This window comes from Eptesicus fuscus, chromosome 5 (genome assembly GCF_027574615.1).
Source record: "Eptesicus fuscus isolate TK198812 chromosome 5, DD_ASM_mEF_20220401, whole genome shotgun sequence".
Lineage (NCBI taxonomy): Eukaryota > Metazoa > Chordata > Mammalia > Chiroptera > Vespertilionidae > Eptesicus > Eptesicus fuscus.
In genome coordinates this window covers 54,649,211-54,671,781 of record NC_072477.1, presented here as the reverse complement: position 1 = coordinate 54,671,781, position 22,571 = coordinate 54,649,211, and the positions used below count along the sequence as shown (strand labels likewise).

The 22,571-nt window shown below is 37.7% G+C and overlaps 1 protein-coding gene across 2 annotated transcripts in view; it reads left to right on the top strand.

The window, feature by feature from the left end:
• The window catches only part of UNC13C (unc-13 homolog C), a 515,697-nt gene that overhangs the window by 184,066 nt on the left and 309,060 nt on the right, over positions 1–22,571 (top strand). Inside the window, exons 4-6 of one of the 2 annotated variants that reach the window (XM_008143163.3) lie at positions 9,478–9,556; positions 10,821–10,826; positions 12,325–12,396. In XM_008143163.3, the coding sequence (XP_008141385.2) occupies positions 9,478–9,556; positions 10,821–10,826; positions 12,325–12,396 (157 nt within the window). The remainder of the gene's footprint in view (positions 1–9,477; positions 9,557–10,820; positions 10,827–12,324; positions 12,397–22,571) is intronic. The other variant, XM_028147779.2, reaches the window with a different exon arrangement.

Sequence of the window (22,571 nt, the reverse complement as noted above, 5' to 3'; positions counted from 1 at the left end):
CAACTTTGGCTTTCTTCCCTTCTCTTTCTTTAATTCTTTAAGTAGATAGTTATCTACATATTCATGTCTGCCAGTGACTCTGTTACTAATCTTTTCTTTATATTGAGAAATGTGAGTAACCCTGGGACAGCAGTGGGTCAATTTCAAAAATGTTCCTGTCGAAACAAGTTTATAACAAAATAATTGCTACCAATAATTTATAATCTACTTACATATATTATCCCATTCAATGCTCCCAACAATACTGCAAGGAAGGTAATTTTTCTATTTCTATATGAGATAACTGAGATTAAAAAGGGTTATAAAACACTGACTTTGACTAGTAACTAGGACTCATCTTCTTCCAGTGACTAAGTCTTTGCCTATGAAAACCACTTTAGTGGGAGGTCCTTGACTTTCTCCCTGATCTTCAGGCTTCTGTCTTTCTCTTTCCAGGTATTATTTTAAAGATTACAATCTTTAAAAAAAAAAAAAAAACAAGACCATGATTTCTTTAAATGTCTAATCTCACCTCTACTTTTCATTCTTCACTGCTTCACGCTAGAGTTGGCTCTAGGAAAGTAGAGATAAGTAAGATTTCTTCTTTTTTTTGAAACATATTCTAGTGGAGACAAACATGTAAACAAACAGAATGCACTTTCACAGGGATGATGGCAAAAGACTTAGAAGAGCTGTTCTGACTTTCCTGCCCCAGTTCAACCAAAACGTAGGATATCCTCTTGCCAGAAACATTTACTTTTTAACCCATGCAGTGCTGAAAAGTCCACCTTTCAGGTAGGAGCCATGATTCTACCCTCTCCTTTTGAGCATTGACCATTCTGGGTTGAAGAGCAAATTCTAAAAATGTGGACTCAGGATGAGAAGTTTAAGAAATAACTATTTTGTTTATATTTCCTTTTTATATATAGAAAGTATGATTGATATATAACAGAAATTTGTGTCATAGATGAAGTCAATTTAAGAGGGAACTTAATCATAAGAATTAAATTCTAAGTACTAAGAAAGCATGGTATCAAGAGTTTAATTTGAGTTTTTTCATAATGGTATAGCTATAGGCTACAACAGATGATGTCTTCATTGTGATGAAATATGGAATTAAATAATATTTAGGTATGTAGGTATTCATTGTTGACAATAATATAAATTAAAAAGGTGAAAAAAGAGGAAAAGAAAATATCCTAAATAATATAACTTAATGTGCAGCAGTAAAACAATTAAGTAAAGTATATAAAAGATAGAAAAGTTTGGAATGATTAGTACTGGGGAGGAGCTTTATGCTTTGAATTTTATTACTGTTTTGCATCAGGAAAATTAAAATGTTCTCAGAGGGAAGGCAGGGGAAGGTGGGTGAGTGGGAAGAGATCAATCAAAGGACTTGTATGTATAACCATGGACAGGGACAATAGGTTGATGAAGGCCTGGGGCAGGGCGATGGGCAGGGGCAGTTCAATGGGGGTAAAAAAGGAACATATGTAATACTTTCAACAATGAAAATGTTTTAAAAATGTATGTAAATTATATAATAATAAGCAAAAAAAAAAAGCAAAATAGAGTATTTTATGTTTACCGTTAAGTAACTAAATAAATACAGAGTTATTTTTAAAAGTCTGAAAGAGAACACAGCTGAAGGATTATAGGAGAGGGCTTTAGAGGGATTTATTATTAATCTTTTTCTTTGCCTTAATGTTCCACAATGCTTAAAAAAAAGGTTAGTTATATAGTCCTTCCCAATAATTGTCTTGGAGACACTGAAATAAACAGAAGCACTATGATTTGTTTTCTTTTAGGCCTATAGTCTTCAATTAATTTAAAAACTCCCTTGGATATAAACAGTGTCTGCCAATTCTGATTTCTAATGAAAATTAGCTGGTCTAAGAATATGACTAACCATCAACCATCCACTTGTGGAAATAGCACACCTTTGTCCCATAATCAGAAAGATCTACCTTTGGAAAATCTGCTTGATAGCTTTCATGCAATACTCTCCTGCTGCCTTCTGAGAATTCTCTTCCAATCTATATACATTCAGTATATTGCCAGATCAATTTTAGATGAAAGTAATAATTAATATACTTAGTAAAATCAACTTGTACCTCCTCTATCTAGATAGCAGATATCTTGAAAAGTACAGAATATATGTCCTTTAGATCATTTGTATTATGTATGTTCTGTAACCGAACCTGAGTCAAGACATATAGCAATGTACTTTTATCTCAGATTTCATTTAAGTAGTAAACATCTTTTAATATAAATATGCAAAGAACTGAGAAATAAGCAATAAAAAATATTAAGACTGTGTAATAGAACAAATGTTGAATTAGAATACATCTCACTTAATTTAGCCATAGTACCAATTTTATGTTATCATTGACTTTCTAGATATGTAGATCTCTTGTCTCTTTTATCCCATGTGCAATCCCTGTAGTCTAAAAGACTCTTTTTTTCTTAAGGAGTACCTCTCAATGGCTGGAGAAGAACTATTTGGGAAGGATTGGGACTATTTTCCAATGATAATACTATTTTGGAAATAAGTTGAAAATTTTTCAAATAATTACTTATAGATGAACTGGGACAGTCTTCTTATTTCCTCCTAACAATTTTGTTATAGCTATTAAGATATGGGGGGAAGGAAGGGACATCTGTAATATGTTCAACAATACAGATACATTTTAAAAATAAATAAGATAAACCACTATGAGATCACTTTTTAAAAAAGCATATGAGTTTTGAGTTAAGACAGTCTTGCAATGGAAATTAATTTCTTTTTCTTTTAATTAATTTATTGATTAAGGTATCACATATTTGTCATCAACCCCCTCCCCCCGTTCCCCTCCCAATCCCCCCCACACGCAAGCCCCCCTCCCCCTGTTGTCCATGATCATTGGTTAGGCTCATATGCAAGCACACAAGTCCCTTGGTTGATCTATCTCCCTTGTCCCCACCCTCCCCTACTTTCCCTCTGAGGTCCGACAGTCCGATCATTGCTGTTCTTGTTCCTCAGTCTATGCTGTTCATCATTTCCCCTAGATGAGCGAGCTCATGTGATACTAGGAATACACTTATAGGGACTGAAAATGAGACAAGCAATAATGGTTATGCTGAGAGGCAAATGAATCAGTCTGTAGTGATTCTCCCTCTGGGCCAACAGTTCTTTTGAGTCCCGGTTTCCATGTCCAGCAGTTGTTAATGTGTTCATAACAGCAATGATATTGCAGCTCTGGATGGTGGACAAACGGTGGTATTGCAGGTCCGACCCTCTCTGGTTTGGTCCTGGGCAATCTGCAGTGACGCATATCTGCTGACTGCTAGTATGGCAAGGCATCGTCAGCGTCTTCGATCTCTGGACTGCTTCTCTTCTGTCTTCATGGCTGGAGCAGTCCTGTCAATTCCTCTCTGTTGCAGGAATCCACATGTCTCGGAGTTGTTTTCTGAAAATATACAAACATATTCTCGACCAAAAGTTAATAAAGGAATATTTTCTATAAATTTGACTTGCGATCCTTTTTCATTTTTTTGCCCAAATGATTTTCCTTTGGCTTGTTTTGATACCATGTATGTTTTACCTGGGTGACTTGCTGTTAGCATTACAAATGAAAGTTAATTTTCTAAAGTAAAAATTTTCTAGATGTAATTTATTTGCAGGATATTTTTCCTTACATGATATTCTTCTACTATCCCCCCTTTTTTGGTTTAAATATTGGGAGGCTTTTGGAAATTTTATGCTGTAATCTTGATAGCTTTTAAATTTTACTTTTTTGCACTAAAATGTGACTGCTTTAGGTTCATTATATGTTACGCAATTTTATCATGAGATGAACTACTAATAAAAATTTTAGTTAACACTTTAGTAACAGCTTTTTTGTCCAGTACAATTGATTTTTCTAGAGTATTTGCTTATTTTGATTGGCCAATTTAAATAAGTCTGAAAACTTGACTACTATTTTACTGTCAAATTTAATACTCTAACAACCATCTTGTTTTACCCTGTAATTATTAGTGGAGAGGATTATTTGCCTTCTTGAGTAGGCCCTGAGCATTCCTGGTGCTAGGCTGGATTTAGATATCCTAGACCCCAGTTCCCCAGATCATGGGTGCAAGACATCTCTATCAAGTCTTGTTGCAGTGAGAAGGCATCTGCTGTCGGCCAAGTCTCTGTTACCTGGGTCCCGATTTGATCTGGGCATGTGAAGCTGAGCAGCCATGGGGGCAGGAGATCTCCTTCAGCAGGGGTGAGGGTTCAGGCCCCTGCAAACTTGGGGGGGTGAAGGTCTGTGCCCCACCTCTGTTGACCCCCAAGTTCTCTTCTGATGGCTCCTGTGCGACTGTGCCTGTCTTAGGTTGTTCCTTCCCTGAGGAATCTTACCCATCTCTGGCTAACCAGCCATCCTCCAGGGCCAAGCAGGGTGATGTGAGGTTTAGTTCTGTCTCCTTGGTCGCCTATGCCCCATGGCCTCCGCGCCCAGCACCTGTCTTGGGATCCCCTCGCCTGCTGGCAGGGTCCCAGCACTGATCACATATCTTGTGGAACCCAGGTTTCTTCTCCAAGGAGGCCCAGTTCACCCCACTGGGCGAGAGACACATCCCTGGTACCAGCCATCATGAGGTTTCACCCTTGGCATGAACAGAAGCTCAGGCAACAGCTGTGGACAATTGGATTGTGAGAAGCAGGTCCCTCTTGGCTAAAAGGGCAAGAGGGGCCAATTTAGAATGCTCAGGTCCCTTCCCAGGGGGCCCTCTACATAGTGGAAGGGATTAAACCCTTTCATGTCCTTTTTAAATTGCTGCCAGACATTCAAGGAATTAGTTTGTAAGTTTGTTTGGGGTAATCCAGAGATGTGCTACGCTTGTCTCCAAACGTAACACATCTCTAGATATCCCCCCCCCCCCATGGGTGTGAGGAATTATTATATGTAATGGGGGTGATCCAAGTCTGGGAAAATTTTTAATGACAGTGTAGAATAATATCATGTAAGGATATTCTTTGTTCTAGTCCATGGCAATACCCTTTCAAACTGGCTGTCTATTTCTTTTTGTATAGACAAGGTCTTGGTTACATTCTCTGCACTTCTACCTCGGGCAAGTAGTGATAGTAGTGACACCCTTTCTTTGGTGTCCACACAAGCCAGAAACCTCTCTTTAATTTTACACACAAAGGGGCATTGTTTTGATTTTGTGTTATACAAAAGGGAAGCTGGGTGGAGACCCCTGTGTATTTATACTTTCTTGCCCCCCCCCCATGGACCTCCTGGATAACCAAGGTGTTTGGTATTATTGGTGACTACATTAATCAGGGGATCAGCCTATATGAGTGGTCTTACCCATGAAGAGTCAGGAGCATAAGTTCTTTTTTCTTTTTATTAATCCTCACTGGAGGATATTTTTCTATTGATTTTTAGAGAGTGGAAGGGAGGGAAGGGAGGGAGGGAAAGATAAACATGAATGTGAGAGAGACACATGGATTGGTTGCCTCCCACACACACTGACCAGGGCCGGGGATTGAGCCTGCAACAGAGAGAGGTAAATGCCTATGGCTGGAATCTAACTCTTGAGCAACCAGCTCTGGGTTCAATGGAAATTAAACTTTGCCATGTAGTTTTAAGCCTGGGTAAATTGCTTAACTCTATTTTCATTAAAAGTAAAATGGGATTAATTGTAAGCTTCAACTCATTTTATTGTTATAGATATGGACTAATCCAATCCTGTCAATAGTAGGGTATGGTAAGCCAAAGAGCTTAGGTTCAAATCCTGCCACTGGTCTCTCAGTTAGATAATTACCTTGGGGATGATTCTAAACTATTCTATGCTTCCATTTCCTCATTTAAAATTTGAGAGAAATAATTGTATTTATATCTCACTGGATTTTTGAGAATTAAATGAGGTAATACATGTAAAGATTGTATAATTGCTAACATTATATGTGGTTCCTGGTAAGCATCACATAAATATTAGCTAGGCTTGGCTAGTTTGCTGGCTACAGTTAGGAACAGCCTAATCCAATCAGCTCTACCACAAAGGGATGAAATCAAACAGCTTTCAGAGAATCAGATCTTACCATCAGAGTTACTTGTCTGCTATTGCCTATGTGAATGATTCCTCACCTTCTCACCATTTTGTCTAACTAATTTCTTCTGGATTTAAGTTCCGGGATATATATCCCTGAACTTTAACTCTTGCCTGGAAAGTCAATGGTTTATTTATCTACTGACATTTTCAGTTTTCACCATGTTTTGTTATTTAATCTGTTCCAGATCTCTCCTGGTTATGGAGTCTCTTGATAAATATTACACATATATTTTACATTTTGTGGAACTTTGCAGTATTTACCAAGCTCCTCTCTACCCATGAGAAGGACAGGCTATTTTTTTTTAGGACTCAAGGTTGAAATAAAAGCTTATTACTTGATGGATAAGCCCATGAAAGTATATGTTTATATTAAGTTCTCATAGGAATGATGAAAATGTAAAATTATAGGAAAACACAACCTGATAGAGAACACTTTTGTAGTTACTGGAAAGTTAAGAGAACTTCTTTTACTGCATTGCAATTTTATAAATTACAAAGTATAGGTTCAACTGATCCCTGAATTTGTGAGTCTACAGAGTTGCTCAAGATTCTCGGTGTACTTGTGAATTTGAATGAAGTTCCATGAGAAGGAAACATAAAGAAAATAAATCATTATTGATGGAAAGAAAATGCACAACTCTTATAACACTCTGCAGTGTATAAATCACTTTCTCAACCATTATCACAATTCAGTGTTTCTTTACATAGTTATTAAATTCACATTATTTAGGAGTCAAAACATTTCAAAACACTTGAGGGCAGTTAGTATGATTTCCAAGTAATGTTGTAGAAATACATTTATTAATGCCTACTTTATGCCATTATTATTTCTGTTCACAGAGGGGAAAAGTAGAAACTGTTTGGAACCGGAGCCTTAAGTTAGAGCAAATAATACTGGAAAAATCCTTTCTTTCTGTGAACAAAAAAACCCCTCAATAATCCTTTTCCCTTTTATTTAATATTTGGAATGTGGGAGGGTCAAACTTGAACTGGCAAGGAGAGGGAAAGAATGTGGAGAGAGGTTAGAAGGGAAGCAAGAAGTTACGCTCATAGAGAGATTGGCTTATTTTCTGAGGATGGGTGTTGAGAAGACAAAATAAAAATTCACTACTATTTCTCTCTGCTCCACTCTGCAGTTTCTTGCAGTTCATAAAAGCATGCTGCCAATGATTCTCTTTTGTTATGCCAATTCTTGACCTTTGGCTGTCACGTGACCATTACAGCAAGTGGGCTAGAGAATGTTAATTGGCATTATTCTGGCAATGATGGAAACTATATTAAGTCCTTTCTCATAGGATCAGTGTTGGGCAGTATCTTAAATGTCACCTCCTCCGACCACGCACACTGTTTTCCAGTCTACATTTTCTCCTTTCATTCTCTTTTTTCTTTCCTTTTCCATAATCTCTGCCCCACAATATTCTTTTCCTGTACTCCATGATCTAAACTAAAGGGAACTCTTAGTTGGAGTGCCTGACCTTAAGCATAATTTGTTCATTGACATCCATCTTACTCATGGAAAGTGGTTTTAATATTTCATATTTATCACCACATTTGATCCTTGTTTTTAAGTATATATGTTAGGGCATTATTACTACTTATTACCCTTTTATCTTTGTTGATATTTTTCTTTTATTGATATTTTACAAGGGTTGTATGATGCATTTAATAAGTTGTCCAAGATCAACAAGCTAATGATTGATACAACTCGAATATTGAAGTTAAGACCATGGCTACTAAGGAAAATCCAGTGAGACAAAGGTCTCCCTTCATTAAGCCAAACAGCAAGAGCAAAGAGGCCATCTCTGTGTCAGTGGAAAACTGGACTGTAAAATGTTGTGGTAGCCTGTTCCAATGGCAGAGCTGCCCAGCTAACAACCAGAGTTATGAATTGTGTTTTTCCTAGTGAAAAGGCTGACTCTAGCCTGGCCAGTGTTGCTCACTGGTTGAATGTCGACCCATGAACCAGTAAGTCACCATTAGATTCCTGGTCAGGACACATGCCTGGGTTGTGGGCTCAATCCCCAATGAGTGGGTGCAGGTGTAGCTGATCAATGAGTCTCTCTCATCATTGATGTTTCTATTTCTCTCTCCTTTCTTCCTTTCTCTGAAATCAATTTTAAAAAAAGACTGACTCTAAAGTGGAGGTTAGCAAAATTTTGTATGTTAGGTGAGCATAAGGAGAAGCTATAATCTGTATTTTAGCACCATTTTGGTTGCATAAAAAAACTAGTTTTAATGGAATAAAAATTAAATTCAATGTATTAAACTCATTTTAATAAGCATAACTATTAATATATTTTAAATTGCAAAAGTTGCATATGCTTATTATAAAAACACTGACCATAACCAAATTTATAACATAGTAAGAGTCTTCTCATTTTCTCTCACTGATTTCACTCTACAGAGGTAACTGTAGTTATCAATTTGATGAATATTGCTCTACATATTTTCTATGTCTATATAAACACACGCATGGGATCATACTAAGTTTACTAACATGCAGAATTGTAGTGTGTTTTTTTTTACATAATATACTATGAGTATTTTTTCATATAAACACAAAGATTTATTTCATTCACCTTAATTATTGGGCTCTTCCCATTGTATAACATACAATAACTCATTTAATCAATATATCATTGCTGAATATTTAGGTTGTATAGCTATTGTTGCTACTATAAAAAATTGCAGTGAACATTCTTGTATAACAAATTATTTTAATCTGTGCATTTTATCTGTGAATAAATTATGATAAGTAGAAATTCTTGTATTAGCGTAATCACTAATTTTTTCAATGTATATCCTTGAGGTGCCACTTTTCCGTTTAATCTGTGAAAATTAAGCACACACATATATACCATGGTATTTTTATTATATATATAACATATATTTTAGTGTGTGTGTGTGTGTGTGTGTGTGTGTGTGTGTGTGTACCATTGCAAGCAGACCAAACTTGCACCAAATGATTTGGTATAAAGATTCATACACCTAACAATTTTTATTATCCTACCTGTGATACTGAAAATAAAACAGTGCATCAAAACAGGCTGTATATATTTTAAAGTTTCAATGTATGAAACTATCCAAAAAGAGAAATAATCACTATGCGTGGTAGCTGGAGTCTCTCCTCTCTTTGGAAAGGTTGTAGTTTATTGATTTTAGAGAGAAGAAGGGAAGAGAGAGAAACATCAATCTGTTGCCTCCTATATGTGCCCCAACTAGGGATCAAACCCACAACCTGGTATGTGTCCTGACCGTAAATAGAATCTACCTTTCAGTGTAGACAGCAATGCTCCAACTAACTGACCAGGGCTCTAATTAATCTTTTTCACAGCTTTTTTTATTATGAACACTGGAATCTTTCTTCTAGGAAGTCAATTGCTCATTGAAATCATTTCTTTTTCCCTCCATCAGGGCTGGGTGGGGACTTTATGGTATTGACAGTATGCCAGATCTCCGAAGGAAAAAAACTTTGCCTATTGTACGAGATGTGGTAAGTCACTCCTGTTGAATTCTCTTTGATTGCATGTGTTCTCTTTGTCTTTATTAGATGTCATATTGTTCTTCTCATTAAATAACTGACTTATAAATATTTCATAGAATAGAACATATAAGAAGCTGGATTCTAGCAAGTGTTATATTTATTATTTCTTTAAAATCTATTAGGTGAAGAAAATAACTCTAACCTTTTGACAGCTCTAGATATTAGTTGAAATTACAAATGGAGTTAAAATGACCCTGTAATTGAGCAAAAAGAAGTCACACAGCATGTCAAGCAAGCTGCTGCAACTGGCTTGGATGTGTTCCATGTTATGAATGACCAGAAGTTTAATTTGCTGTTCAAGGCTTGATTTGAATTTATTCACCTTAACTCAGTAGACTTTAACACTTACAAAGCAAGCAGATAATATTAATCATTTTTATTATATTCTGTTAATATCAAGTCTAGCCAAATTAATAAACTATTCCACTGCCTAAAGAAAACCATGGCTCCCAAGTCATTATAACATTCATTAGCCCTGAATATAACTCTGAGTAACTCAAGCTCTCCTATAATGAGATATACTGGGGAACATCTAGAGATGCAAAGAATTAATAATGTTCTGTATTAGATTATGAAAACAAATAGCCCATCAGCATAACAAAGAATGTTTTCTGACATCCACAATGTCTTCACATTTTTTCTGGAGGCATATTCTTAATAGTTTATGACATAAAAATATATTTTATCTCAGAGAAACCAAAATTTTCTTGTATCAGTAACTTCTTTTTAATCTTCACCCAAGGACATGCCTTTATTGATTTGAGAGAGAGAGAGAAAAGTAGAGGAAGAGAGAGAAAGAGAAAGATCAATATGAGAGCAAAACATCAATCCGTTGCCTCCCCACATGTGCTCCAACAGGGGATCAAACCCACAACCTGGGTATGAACCCATGACCTTTCAGTGTACAGGATGATGTTCAACCAACTGAGCCACACCAGCCACGGTGATATCAGTAATTTTTAATTCTACTATGAAAACCTTCGTCTGAAAGCCATCACTTTAGTTTTAAAGTAGAAAGATACAATCATGACTGGAAAGATCTTTTTCTGAAAAGCATGCTATCTATGTCTGTCCTATTAGCTCAGAATCCTGCCATTGTAGTGTGGATGTTATCTTGAAGTTTTAGGTTTATTTAACATCATTATACTCTTTTCTCACCTTTCTTATGTCTAATTATTTATATTTTGTTTTCTCTGACACGTGGAATCTTCAGGCCATGGTAAGTGATTATTTATTTATTTAATTACTATTTGCCAATTTTCTCAAATGTACAATACACTTATTCATGGAATAAAAGTGGACAAGTTAGGAAAATAGAGACATACAAAAATAATATGTTTGGGTTCTCCAAGAATTTAACATCTAGTTCAATTGTGAAAGACAGACCAACTTATGTAAACAGGTACAGACTAAAATAGGGTAAAGCATTATTTTAGGGACAGTTGGTGTCAGTAATGGATGATAATCTTGGATAAACCCTTGGATGTAGGCCCTAATAGGTTTACACAGTAGCGGTGGAGATGGGAGGAGAGTGACTCTTCCCTCACTTAGAATTGTGCTGAACTTGATCTGGGTGTCTGGCTTTGTAGCTACAAAGAGATGTACTTATGACCAGATGCATTATTCTACTATGATTTCCTGTAGCTTCTAATGGGAGACCAGATCTAATATTCCCATATAGAACTTCTCATTTCCGAAGTTTCCTATAGTACTGTTGAGTTTATTATCTATATACTAGAGGCCTGGTGCATGAAAATTTGTGCACTGGGGGGAGGGCTCCCTCAGCCCAGCCTGCCTCCTCTCACAGTCCAGGAGCCCTCAGGAAATGTCCTACTGATGGCTAAAGCCCGCTCTCTATGGGGAGTGGGCCTAAGCTGCAGTCTGGCCTCCCTCTGTGGGAAGCGACCGGCCAATCGGGGGAAGGCACCACCCCAATCACCCCCTTGCTGCTGCTGCTTCTGGCCTCCCTCTGCGGGACGTGACCGGACCTATCAGGGGAAGGCGACACCCCCATCACACCTCTGCTGCCGCCACTGCCGGCAGTGCAAGCCTCGGCCGGCCCTGGTTATCTGAGCCTTGGGTGGCTCTGGGCGGCTGGGCAGCCACCATCCGAGGTTTGCCTGTGCCTCGGGCTGGCCTTGGTCTTCTGGGAGGCTGAGGGGACTGGGGGACTCTGGAGGAAGGCGTATGGAGTGGCCAGACCTGCCTGGAGGCAGGCCCTGCTATGCTGCGCGCCTGCCGCCCCAGCAGGGCTGAGGGGACTGGGTGCCACCATCTTGTGGCTGTGGATACCACGATCTTTTAGGGTGTGGTAGTCAATTAGCATATTCCCTCCTTATTGGCTGTGGGCACCGCCATCTTTGTGAGGGTGTGGCGGTCAATTAGCATATTCCCTCTTTATTAGATAGGATGTGCTCATGACCACCTTGGGAAGAAAAATTCTAAAAGCCTCTTCTAGCCTTGAAGCTATAGCTGATTACCCTGCCTTACTGGACCTCAATGTTCTCATCTATAAAATGTAGGAGTTGGGTTTGATGATCTAAGGGGACTCTTTCAGCTTTAATGTATGATTCCTCATTCTAGATGAATTGGCTGGCTACTGAAAATGGCAGATCCTTATTGACCAAAACATGAACAATAGTTTATATTCTTACATTTTTACATTCTGCTTAGCAGTCACCTCATGTACCAATAATTCATAATTCTGTCTGTTTTAGACATTGGCTGCCCGGAAATCTGGACTCTCCCTGGCTATGGTGATTAGGACATCACTAAACAATGAGGAACTGGTAGGTACAAAGTCCATTGCTATGTATCCATCATAGTCTGGTGGGAAAACCATCCTGTTTGATGCAGTCATTTGTAGTGTTTGTTCCAGTACAACAGGAATAACTGGAAGTATGGGAAGAGTCTGACCCTAAAACAAATTTCCCCTGGGCCTCAGCTTCACTATCCTACAAATTATCCTTTGTTGTTCAACTATGCATAAAATGTCCCATCTTTAGAAATGTGATTCCATCCTAACACAATTTAGCTTTTATTCTGCTTCTGAAAAAAATCCTGTTAAAATTTTACATAGTTCAAATTTTGCCTAATTTATGAGGCTTTTCAAAACACCTTCTGGCTGAGCTATTAGTTTCCTTTTTTTAAAAAAAAAGCATTTAATTACTACCTCCATAAGGTAGTATACTTAAGAGTGGGGGCTATTTGGGGTGACTCCCAGATCTTCCATTAAATTATCATTTTTGTATCTGGTAAGTTATGTAACTGCTGTAAACCTGAGTTCTTTCATCTGTATAGTGAGGTGACAATAAGAGGATTAATCGAGTGGATCTATGTTTAACACCCAGCGTAGCCTAAGATATAGTAAACAATAAATACAGGTGGCTCTCTTTATTATTTTTCTTATTACACTTAATTTTATTATTTGTATAATCAACTTGCATAATCCTTACTTTTAGACTGATATCCCTGAGGGTAACATAATATTTTGTTTGTTGTTAAATATTTTCATTTGTGTTGCTTAGTACACTGTCTGGCATGAGGTAGAAGCTTTGTAATTCTTACTGAATGAAAGAAGATACAAGTAAGCTGCAAATATCTAGGTCAGGGATTCTTAATTTGGCTCCTCAGATTCACTGGGGGGAGCTTTAAAACACACCTACCTCTGTCTGGGTCTCATTCCCAGTGATTCTGATTTAATTGGCTTCAGGTGTAGCCTGCATAGTTTTGAAAGCTCTCAGGTGATTCTCACGTGCAGTGGATGTTGTGAAATGTAGCTCCATCCTGTACAGACACTGCTGAGGCTTTCACTCAAGACAATGTATCTGTGCCCCTTTCGTATGGAAATTAATATACTCTACCTCTCTCAATGTTAGTGATTTTGTCATTCTTATAGAATTTTTTTTGGCAAAAACATTACTTGTTATAAATTTCTATACCCTTGATATTTACTGTAAACATTATTATTTATGTTTTTCATTCTCTTCTTGTCATTGTCATCTTTCAAAAGCCCAAATTTCCTAAGTCTTATCAGCAAACTCCCTAATCTTTTTTTTTTTTTTTTTTTTTTTATTTTATTGATTTTATTACAGAGAGGAAGAGAGAGGGATAGAGAGTTTAGAGAGTTAGAAACATCGATGATAGAGAAACATCGATCAGCTGCCTCTTGCGCACCCCCTACTGGGGATGTGCCCACAACCACGGTACATGCCCTTGACCGGAATCGAACCCGGGACCCTTCAGTCCAAAGGCCGACGCTCTATCCACTGAGCCAAACCGGTCTCAGCAAACTCCCTAATCTTAATTACATCAGCAAAACAATACATGTTTATTTGAATATCTTAGTGTAATGGCAAGTTCAAACATTTTCTAATGTGCCAGGGAAGTGAAATACTATGGCTGCTTTCCCAGGATCCTGGGACACCATCTAATATTTTGAATATAATTTGGATTTAAGAGAATGTATACATCCTCTGTATGATAAAGCCCCATATTGCTTGCTGAGTGTCTAGTCTTTTGCTTTTGAGGAAATAATCAAGGTCAAGGATTTTTATTGATATACTAGAGGCCCGATGCATGAAGATTCGTGCAAGAATGGACCTTCCTTCCCCTGGCTGCCAGCACTGCCTTCGCTCTGGCCAGAGCTGCTTTTTCGCTCTGGCCTGGAGCCACCTTTCTGCCTTTTCATGCTGGCCAGAGGCCCAGAGTGGCTGGGGCGGTGCAGAATGCCTGCGTCGTCACCATGGCGACGATGCAAGAGTCATGCCCCGCCCCTGGTCGCTGAGCGCCTGCGTATACAAATTAGCCCTCCATCTTTGTTGGGTCAATTTTCATACTTACTCCTGATTGGCTGGTGGACATCGTGAAGGTACGGTCAATTTGCACCTTACTCTTTTATTAGTGTAGATTTCTACACTATTCCTTTTTTATATTTTAAAATATGGTAATTGGTGTGAAGTACAAATACTCATTGCTATAAGAACCTAAGAAGAGCCCAGCCAGTGTGGTACAGTGGTAGAGTGGAGGTCACAGTTTGATTCCTGATCAGGGCACATGGAGTAAGATCTCTGAACATTTTCATCTGGCTTAATAATGCAAAAGGGGATAGCAATCTAGTATCCATATACAACAACAGTAGTCTGCCTGGTACTAGGCTACCTAGCTTTGTCCTTGCTCTCAGCGTGTTTCCTCAGTGTAGGCTCAACAATGCGACAATCAAAGTAGATCCATTCAAAATTAAGGAAATATTAATTGACTACTATGTGTCAAGCATTGTTTCAGATTCTGGAAATAAGGCAGTGAACAACTCAGCTAAAATCCCTGCTATCATGAGGCTTTAATATAGGAGGAGGGGAGCTTGCAGAGAACAGACTGGTGGTTGCCGGAGGGGACAGGAGTTGGGAGAATGGATGAAAAAGGTGATGTGACTGACAAGTACAGATTGATAGTTACAAAATAGTCACAGGGATGTAAAGTACAGCTAGGGGATATAGTCAATAATATTGTAATAACTATGTGTGGTGCAAGTGAGTATTGGAACTATTGGGGGAATCACTTTGTGAAGTATATGATTTTCTAACCACTATGCTGTACACTTGAAACTAATACAAAATAATAGTCAATGCAAACTGTAATTGAACAATAAAATTGTATACACACACACACACACACTAGAGGCCCAGTGCTTGAAAATTCATGCACTGGAGGGGGTATCCCTCAGCCAAGCCAAGCCTGCCCCCTCTCACAGTCCAGGAGCCCTCAGGGGCGGAAGTTGACCAGGTGATCAGGGAAAGGCAACACCCCCATCACACCTCTGCTGCTGCCACTGTCGGCAGTGCAAGCCTCAGCCAGCCATGGTTACCTGAGCCTCGGGTGGCCCTCGGTGGTTGGGAAGCTGCCATCTGAGGCTTTCCTGCACCTTGGGCCAGCCCTGGTGGCTGGGGGACTGAGGGGCGGGTCTGGCCGCACCACACGACTGCCACCCCCCCCCCCGGTGGGGTTGAAAGGACTAGGGGACTCCGGTGGGGCTGAGGGGACTGGGCACTGCCATCTGTGGCTGTGGGCACCGCCATCTTTGAGGGTGTGGCAGTCAATTAGCATATTCCCTCCTTATTAGCTGTGGGCACTGCCATCTTTATGAGGGCTTGATGGTCAATTAGCATATTCCCTCTTTATTAGATAGGATAGTGGTAAGGGAGGTGAGATACAATGTTTTAGACTGTTGTTACAAGTCATGATGGAAGCTTCTAGCAGGCAGGAGTTATAGAAACTCAAGCAGAGTGAGGAATACAATTCACCAAGCCTAAAAAGAATTCTAGAACCCTGTTTTTTCTATCTGGGTTTAAGACCCTGTTAAGAGTCTGGTCTATTGGCATGCTTCCAGGATTTTCCATTCTAAGTAAGGGTTGGTTTGTCTAGGACAGTGGTCAGCAAATTCATTAGTCAACAGAGCCAAATATCAACAGTACAACGACTGAAATTTCTTTTGAGATCCGAAAACTGACTTCTGCGCATGGGCCACGAAGTTTCAATCACACTGTACGTGCGCACCTGCACGTGGTATTTTGTGGAAGAGCCACACTCAAGGGGCCAAAGAGCCGCATGTGGCTCGTGAGCCGCAGTTTGCTGACCACTGGTCTAGGAGACTGTGGGTCCTTCTTCCAGTAACGGGATTCAGGGCCAGTAAAAGGACTTACAAGAGCTAGGTATGGGACTAATCAGGAGATCGGACCTGGGCCATATTTCTAGCATGATACTAGAGAGATAACATGGAGGGTTGAAACCGGTGAGAACACCTGTCTGCTCTGGGGCTCAATCCAGATGTTGTAGGCTCACATAAACGCGGGTGCTCAGGAACAGGGGCCCTTTCAAGCCACATGGACAAGTGTTGAAGTGAAATGGGCCTGAATTACAACCTTAGCTCCACCTCTTACTACCTCTGAAAGCTTGTTTCTTATCAGTGCTCCTTGTCTCCCTGAGACTTGTTCACCTCATCCTTAAAATGAAAGCGATAATACTTATCTCACAATTTATGAGAATTAAAAAATGCCTTGCCAGGCAGAGCAGGTGGCAGTCAGGGAAGCAGGACAGGGACTTGTGTTGAGGTATCCAGGATATATGCTAAGTTCAATGTCTCCCTGTCACTTGGCAGCTGAGGGTCCGATTCCAAGGAGTACTGAGTTGGAAACCAGCAGTAATGACACCAAATTTAAACACCATCTCATCTGCAAGTGTTGCTATTGGTTCTGCTTTTGTCCTTCTTCCAAAGAGCGCAGACATTGGCTTGAGATAGATGTCGGGCCACTACACCATTAGCTATGGAAACTTGAGCAAGTCACAGAAACTCTCTTGACCTTGATTTTCTCATATGTTTGTGAATTATATAAGATTTTTGCATCTATGTTCCAATGGCCTTTGATTACTGTGTATTTCGGCATCAATAATAAATCAGCTTCATAAAGCAAGTTGGGAAATTTCCTTTTTGTCACTTCTCTGCGATGATTTGCATGAAATAAATGCTGCTATAACTTGAAAGACTGGCAAAACTTGCTACTTAAACCATCTTTATTTTCTTAGGATAGCTATTTGACAACTGAATCAATTTATTTAATATAATAATCCTATCCATTTTTAAAAAACATTTTTTCTTGAGTCAATTTTTCCCAGAAAGTTGTCCTTTTTTCCCTAAATGTTCTAATTTAATACCACCAAATTATTCAAATAATCATATTATGATATAGAAACGCTAGTGCTGTTTTTGTCTTCTCATTTTTATACTTTCTATCTTTTGTAAAATCAGTACTGTAAGAGATGTATCTGGCATTTGTTTTATTGACTCCAAAGTGTTTCTTTGTTATCTATTTTGTTTATTTCTGTTCTTGTAATGTTTAGAATCATCCTCTATTCTCTTTGCATTCATTCTGATGCTACTTTTGTAACTTATTAACTTGGATATGTAGTTTATTAATTTTCATTGTTATCAACTATTGCATACATACAGAGAATATTCACAAAATAAGTGAAGGAAATAAATATCAATAATACATACACTTAGGCATCCATGGCTCAGTTTTAGAAAGAGAATATTTCCATCCTGTGTGTTTCTTCCTCATTTTCTTTCTTATTCCTGCCTTAAATATTTTATGTCTATTTGTTACCACACTTGTCTATTTTAACATAATTTCCTTTTTTTCTTTCGAACATATGCATTTAAAGTTATTCATTTTCCTTTCAGTTCATTTTAGTCGCATCATACAAGTTGTATATATAATGCTATTGTCATATAATTATTTTCATAAATGATCCACTGATTAGTATTTTGGCTCATCAATTATGTAGAAATGTTTTTTTATCCTCCAAAGATAAGTCATATGGGTTTAATTTTCATTACTGGATTGTGTTCAGAGGACATGGACTGTATACTCAGTCTTTAGTATTTAATTGAGAATTGTTTTATGGCTTATTACATAATCAATTTTGTAGATATCCCATATGAGCCTTTCTTGTTGGGTACATTAATTTTGGGAGTTCTATACTACTAATAAACTGTTTCATTCAGTTTTGCTAACAAGCTTATATTTTAGGTGCTTTTTCCTTTAATTATAGTCTATGTGATATTAATACAGCTACACTAGATTGATTAGGTCAATATTTTCTTGATACATTTTCTAGCCCCTTTTTAAATATCTTAATGCTATATGTGTATCTCATAAACACACAGCTTAATTTTAAAATTCAATTTGAGAAGTTATCTTTTTACAGATAAATTCAGTCAGTTTATACTTATATTTGTGCTTTGTGCTATTTCTTTTAAAAAAATTACTGTCTCTTTTTTCTTTATCTCTTTTCCAATCTTCCTTTGTATAGATTGAGTTTTCTTTATTGTCCCTCTTCTCCATCAAATGGATTATCTATACTATTTTTAAAATAGTTAATATATTTCTTAAATGTTTTATAAGCATACTTTACTTCTCAAAATTTAAAGTCTAATGAACAAAATAAACTGTTGAACAAAATAGGTCCAGAGACATAGAAGCATGGAACAGACTGTTGAGTCTCAGAGGGTAGGCCGGGTGGCTGGGTAGGTGGGAAGAGATTAACCAAAGAACTTGTATGCATAAGCCATGGACACAGATAATAGGGTGGTGAAGGCCTGGGGCAGGGGTTGGGGTGGGCAATAAGGAGTCAATGGGAGAAAAAAAGGGAAATCTGTAATACTTTCAACAATTAAGATTTAAAAATAAAATAGTTAATAATTCTGTTCTGAAAAAAACACACCATAAATAAAGACCTGAAAATGCTTAGGCTCCCATTACTACCTTCTCTGTCCACATTAGGAGGAAGGCAAGTCTAAAAATCATGTCTGGAATTGGTCTGGAAACCCCAAGTTCCCAGCTCATGTGTTTTAACTGAGTTGCAAACACATCTCTTGGGTTTCCACAGAAACAACTTTTGTAATTCTGACATTAAGTTTCTTTTTTTTTTCTTTTTTATTCTAGGTACCTGGGGAATTTATTTCTTTTTGACTCTTTTACATATTAAATCTTTTTTCTAATACTTCTCAAGTAGGCTGTATTAACTTAGTCTGCCATGTTGCCAGATAAGTTTTCCAATACGTAAAATGAATGTACTTATATTTCTAGAGCCATTGTTGGGGGGATAAAATAAGATAACAAATAGAAAGCCCTTCAACAATTTTTAATACATAAACATGTAGTAAATATTAGTTATTATTAACTGTTTGCACCACACAAATTTCCATGGCTAAATGACTGGTTTTGCTTGGTCACACAAAAGAACAGTAGAATGAGTTCTCTCTAAAGCAAATAGTTATCCCCTTCCCTCTCTTCCTTGTAAAAAATCCTAACCCCTATTCCTGGTCTTCCATGGCCTCTGTCAGAATGTTGTAAGAACTCTCTTCTTACAAATATTCTGACAGAAAAAAGAAAACATCAACAAAACAACAAGAAAGCCCACTGCATGGAAGAACATATTTGCCAATGTTATCACCGATAAGGGTTTAATCTCCAACATTTACAGGGAACTCATACAACATAACAAAAGGAAAATAAACAACCCAATCAAAAAATGGAAAAAGTACCTAAACAGATAATTTTTTAAGAGGACAGAAGGAAGGCCAAGAGACATGAAAACATGCTCAAAGTCACTAATTATCCAAGAGATGCAAATCAAAACAACAATGCGGTACCATCTCACACCTGTCAGAATGGCTATCATCAAAAAATCAATAAACAACAAGTGCTGGTGAGGATGCAGAGAAAAAGGAACCCTCATGCACTGCTGGTGGGAATGCAGACTGGTGCAGCCACTGTGGATTACAGTATGGAGTTTCCTCAAAAAACACAGATAATAGGGTGGTGAAGGCAGGGGGCGGGGGTGGGCAATAAGGAGTCCCAGTAATCCCACTCCTAGGAATATATCCCAAGAAACTAGAAACACCAATCAGAAAGGTTATATGCACCCCTATGTTCATAGCAGCACAATTCACCATAGCTAAGATTTGGAAACAACCTAAATGCCCATCAGCAGATGAGTGGATTAGAAAATTATGGTACATCTAAACAATGGAATACTATGCTGCAGTAAAAAAGAAGTAATTCTTACCATTTGCAGCAGCATGGATGGAACTGGAGAGCATTATGCTAAGCAAAATAAACAAGTCAGAGAAAGATAAATATCACATGATCTCACTCATTTATGGGATATAATGAACAACATAAACTGATGAACAAAAACAGATCCAGAGAAAGAGAAGCATCGATCAGACTTTCAAACCTCAGAGGGAAGGTAGGGGAGGGTGGAGGTAAGGGGGAGAGATCAACCAAAGGACTTGTATGCATGCATATAAGCCTAACCAATGGACACAGACACCAGGGGGGTGAGGGCATGAGTGAGGGAGTGAGGGGACAATGGGGGGGCTAAGGACACATATGTAATACCTCAATCAATAAAGAAAAAGGAAAAAAAAACACCTCCCTAAATCATATGCCCTAAAGCTTAAAAAAAAAAAAAGAATATTTGTAAGAACTCAGTTTCTACCCCAAGTAATCAAATTTCTTTCCATGTTAAAATGACTAAAGTTGTCCCCAGTGGAGGAATTCACATTATATTTGGCTTTATTTTTAATAAATTACTCATCATTTATCACCTCCATTATATATATATATATATATATATATATATATATATATATATATATACAGTTTTATTGAAAATTTAAATTGGAGAAAAACTGATACTTATCGTACATGACAAATCTACCCTAATTTCTTTTCAGACCATGTTCTGTCATAATACAGGGCACATCCCATCTTCTACTCTCCTTGAATTATTTAATTACCCACTTGTCATTGTTCTGCCTTTTTTATTTGGACTCACCCTGCAAGTTACTTAGGTCAGTGATAATAAGTATCTGTTATAAAATAATCTGTTAAGTAAAAACAAATTACTTAGTAGTCTTCCATGGATAAGTACGTAACTTTTAGTCTCTATTTGTATTTTATCCAACAAAAAATAATTTACCTGAGTAATTTTAGCTTCTATAATTGTGTGTGATGATTCTGATGAGTAAATCAGCCCTAAATTATGTCTGATTTTACACTCAGGAACTTACAGAGTGGGGCAAAAGTAGGTTTACAGTTGTTCATATGGGAAGTAATACAATAATTAATGAATAATAATACAGGAAGACATTATGTGTTTTGTGTACTTAGAACTGTGAGCCTACACTGTATTTTGCCCCACCCTGTATTCCACCATTATTCTGTCTTCATGCTTATTAGAAATTTTAAAGGGCATGCACCTAATCTTTGCTCTGCAAATGTTTCTGATGACTTTGTCCAGAAATAATAACATGATACCTGTAGGACAGAAATAATTTTTTTTCTAAAAAGCATGCAGCAAGCACACATCAATTATTTCAAAACAGTGCAAATTTTTTTTGAGGCTAGGGATGTTTTCATAATTCCATGAGGGAAACCCACAGGATGAAGAGGACAATAGACCTTCATTAGCCAAGTCACTGGTTGCCATCGTAGGGAGGAAAAGAGAAAAGCCACATGGCAGATAGAGGTAGGTAAGCAGTATTCCTGTCCTAAGTACTAACAGTTGGTAGATTGGAATATTGATGGTCTAAAAACACTAGTCACTGCTCTTGGCAGGAGGCCTGATTTCTTTATTGCTCAGACTCATTTTAATTTCCTCATATAGAAAAGGCAATTCATTTCCTTCCAGTGTCCTAATTATTCAAAAAGTGACATATTAAGGCAACTCACCTTATATTCCAATTTCTTGGATCAGAAATCCTTAACAAAATATTTGTCTAGAATATGAACATCCTCCACTTTGTAGTCTATAGTTTGTACTTGGCTACAGTGGTTTACCAGAATTAAAGCATTTCTCTTACTGTCATTTCTACAGATTAAAACAGTTTCTGCACACAGTAAAAATTGCCTCCTTTTCTTGAACCACTTTATTAATGTAAAAATGTTCTTTTTTCCTAATTTCAAGTCTCTCATCCTATCTATAAATAGGGGAAAAAGAGATACAGACCATTCCTAACTTTGAAAAATTAAATTGAAAACTTTATATTTTTAAATTTTGTGCTTTATAAAATTTTACAATGAGCATATATTTTATTATAATCAGAAAATACATACATATGCTTGCTGCAGAAGATTTGAAAACTTTAGAAACCTTTAAAATAGATTAGCATCGAGTCTCCATAATTTCTGAATTCATTCTGTCCTCAGGACCTAGTCCCAGTAACTAGAGCTCTGCTTGTTTTGGGGGCCACTCTCTCCATGTGTTTGGTTCGTGGTTTACTGAGGCCAGAGACCCTCTCATGATAACATAGCCAGTCCTATCCTTTCACTTCAGCTAGGATCCTATTAGCTGTACCTACCTACTTTTTTGCTGCTCAAACTGCTACATTAAAAATAAT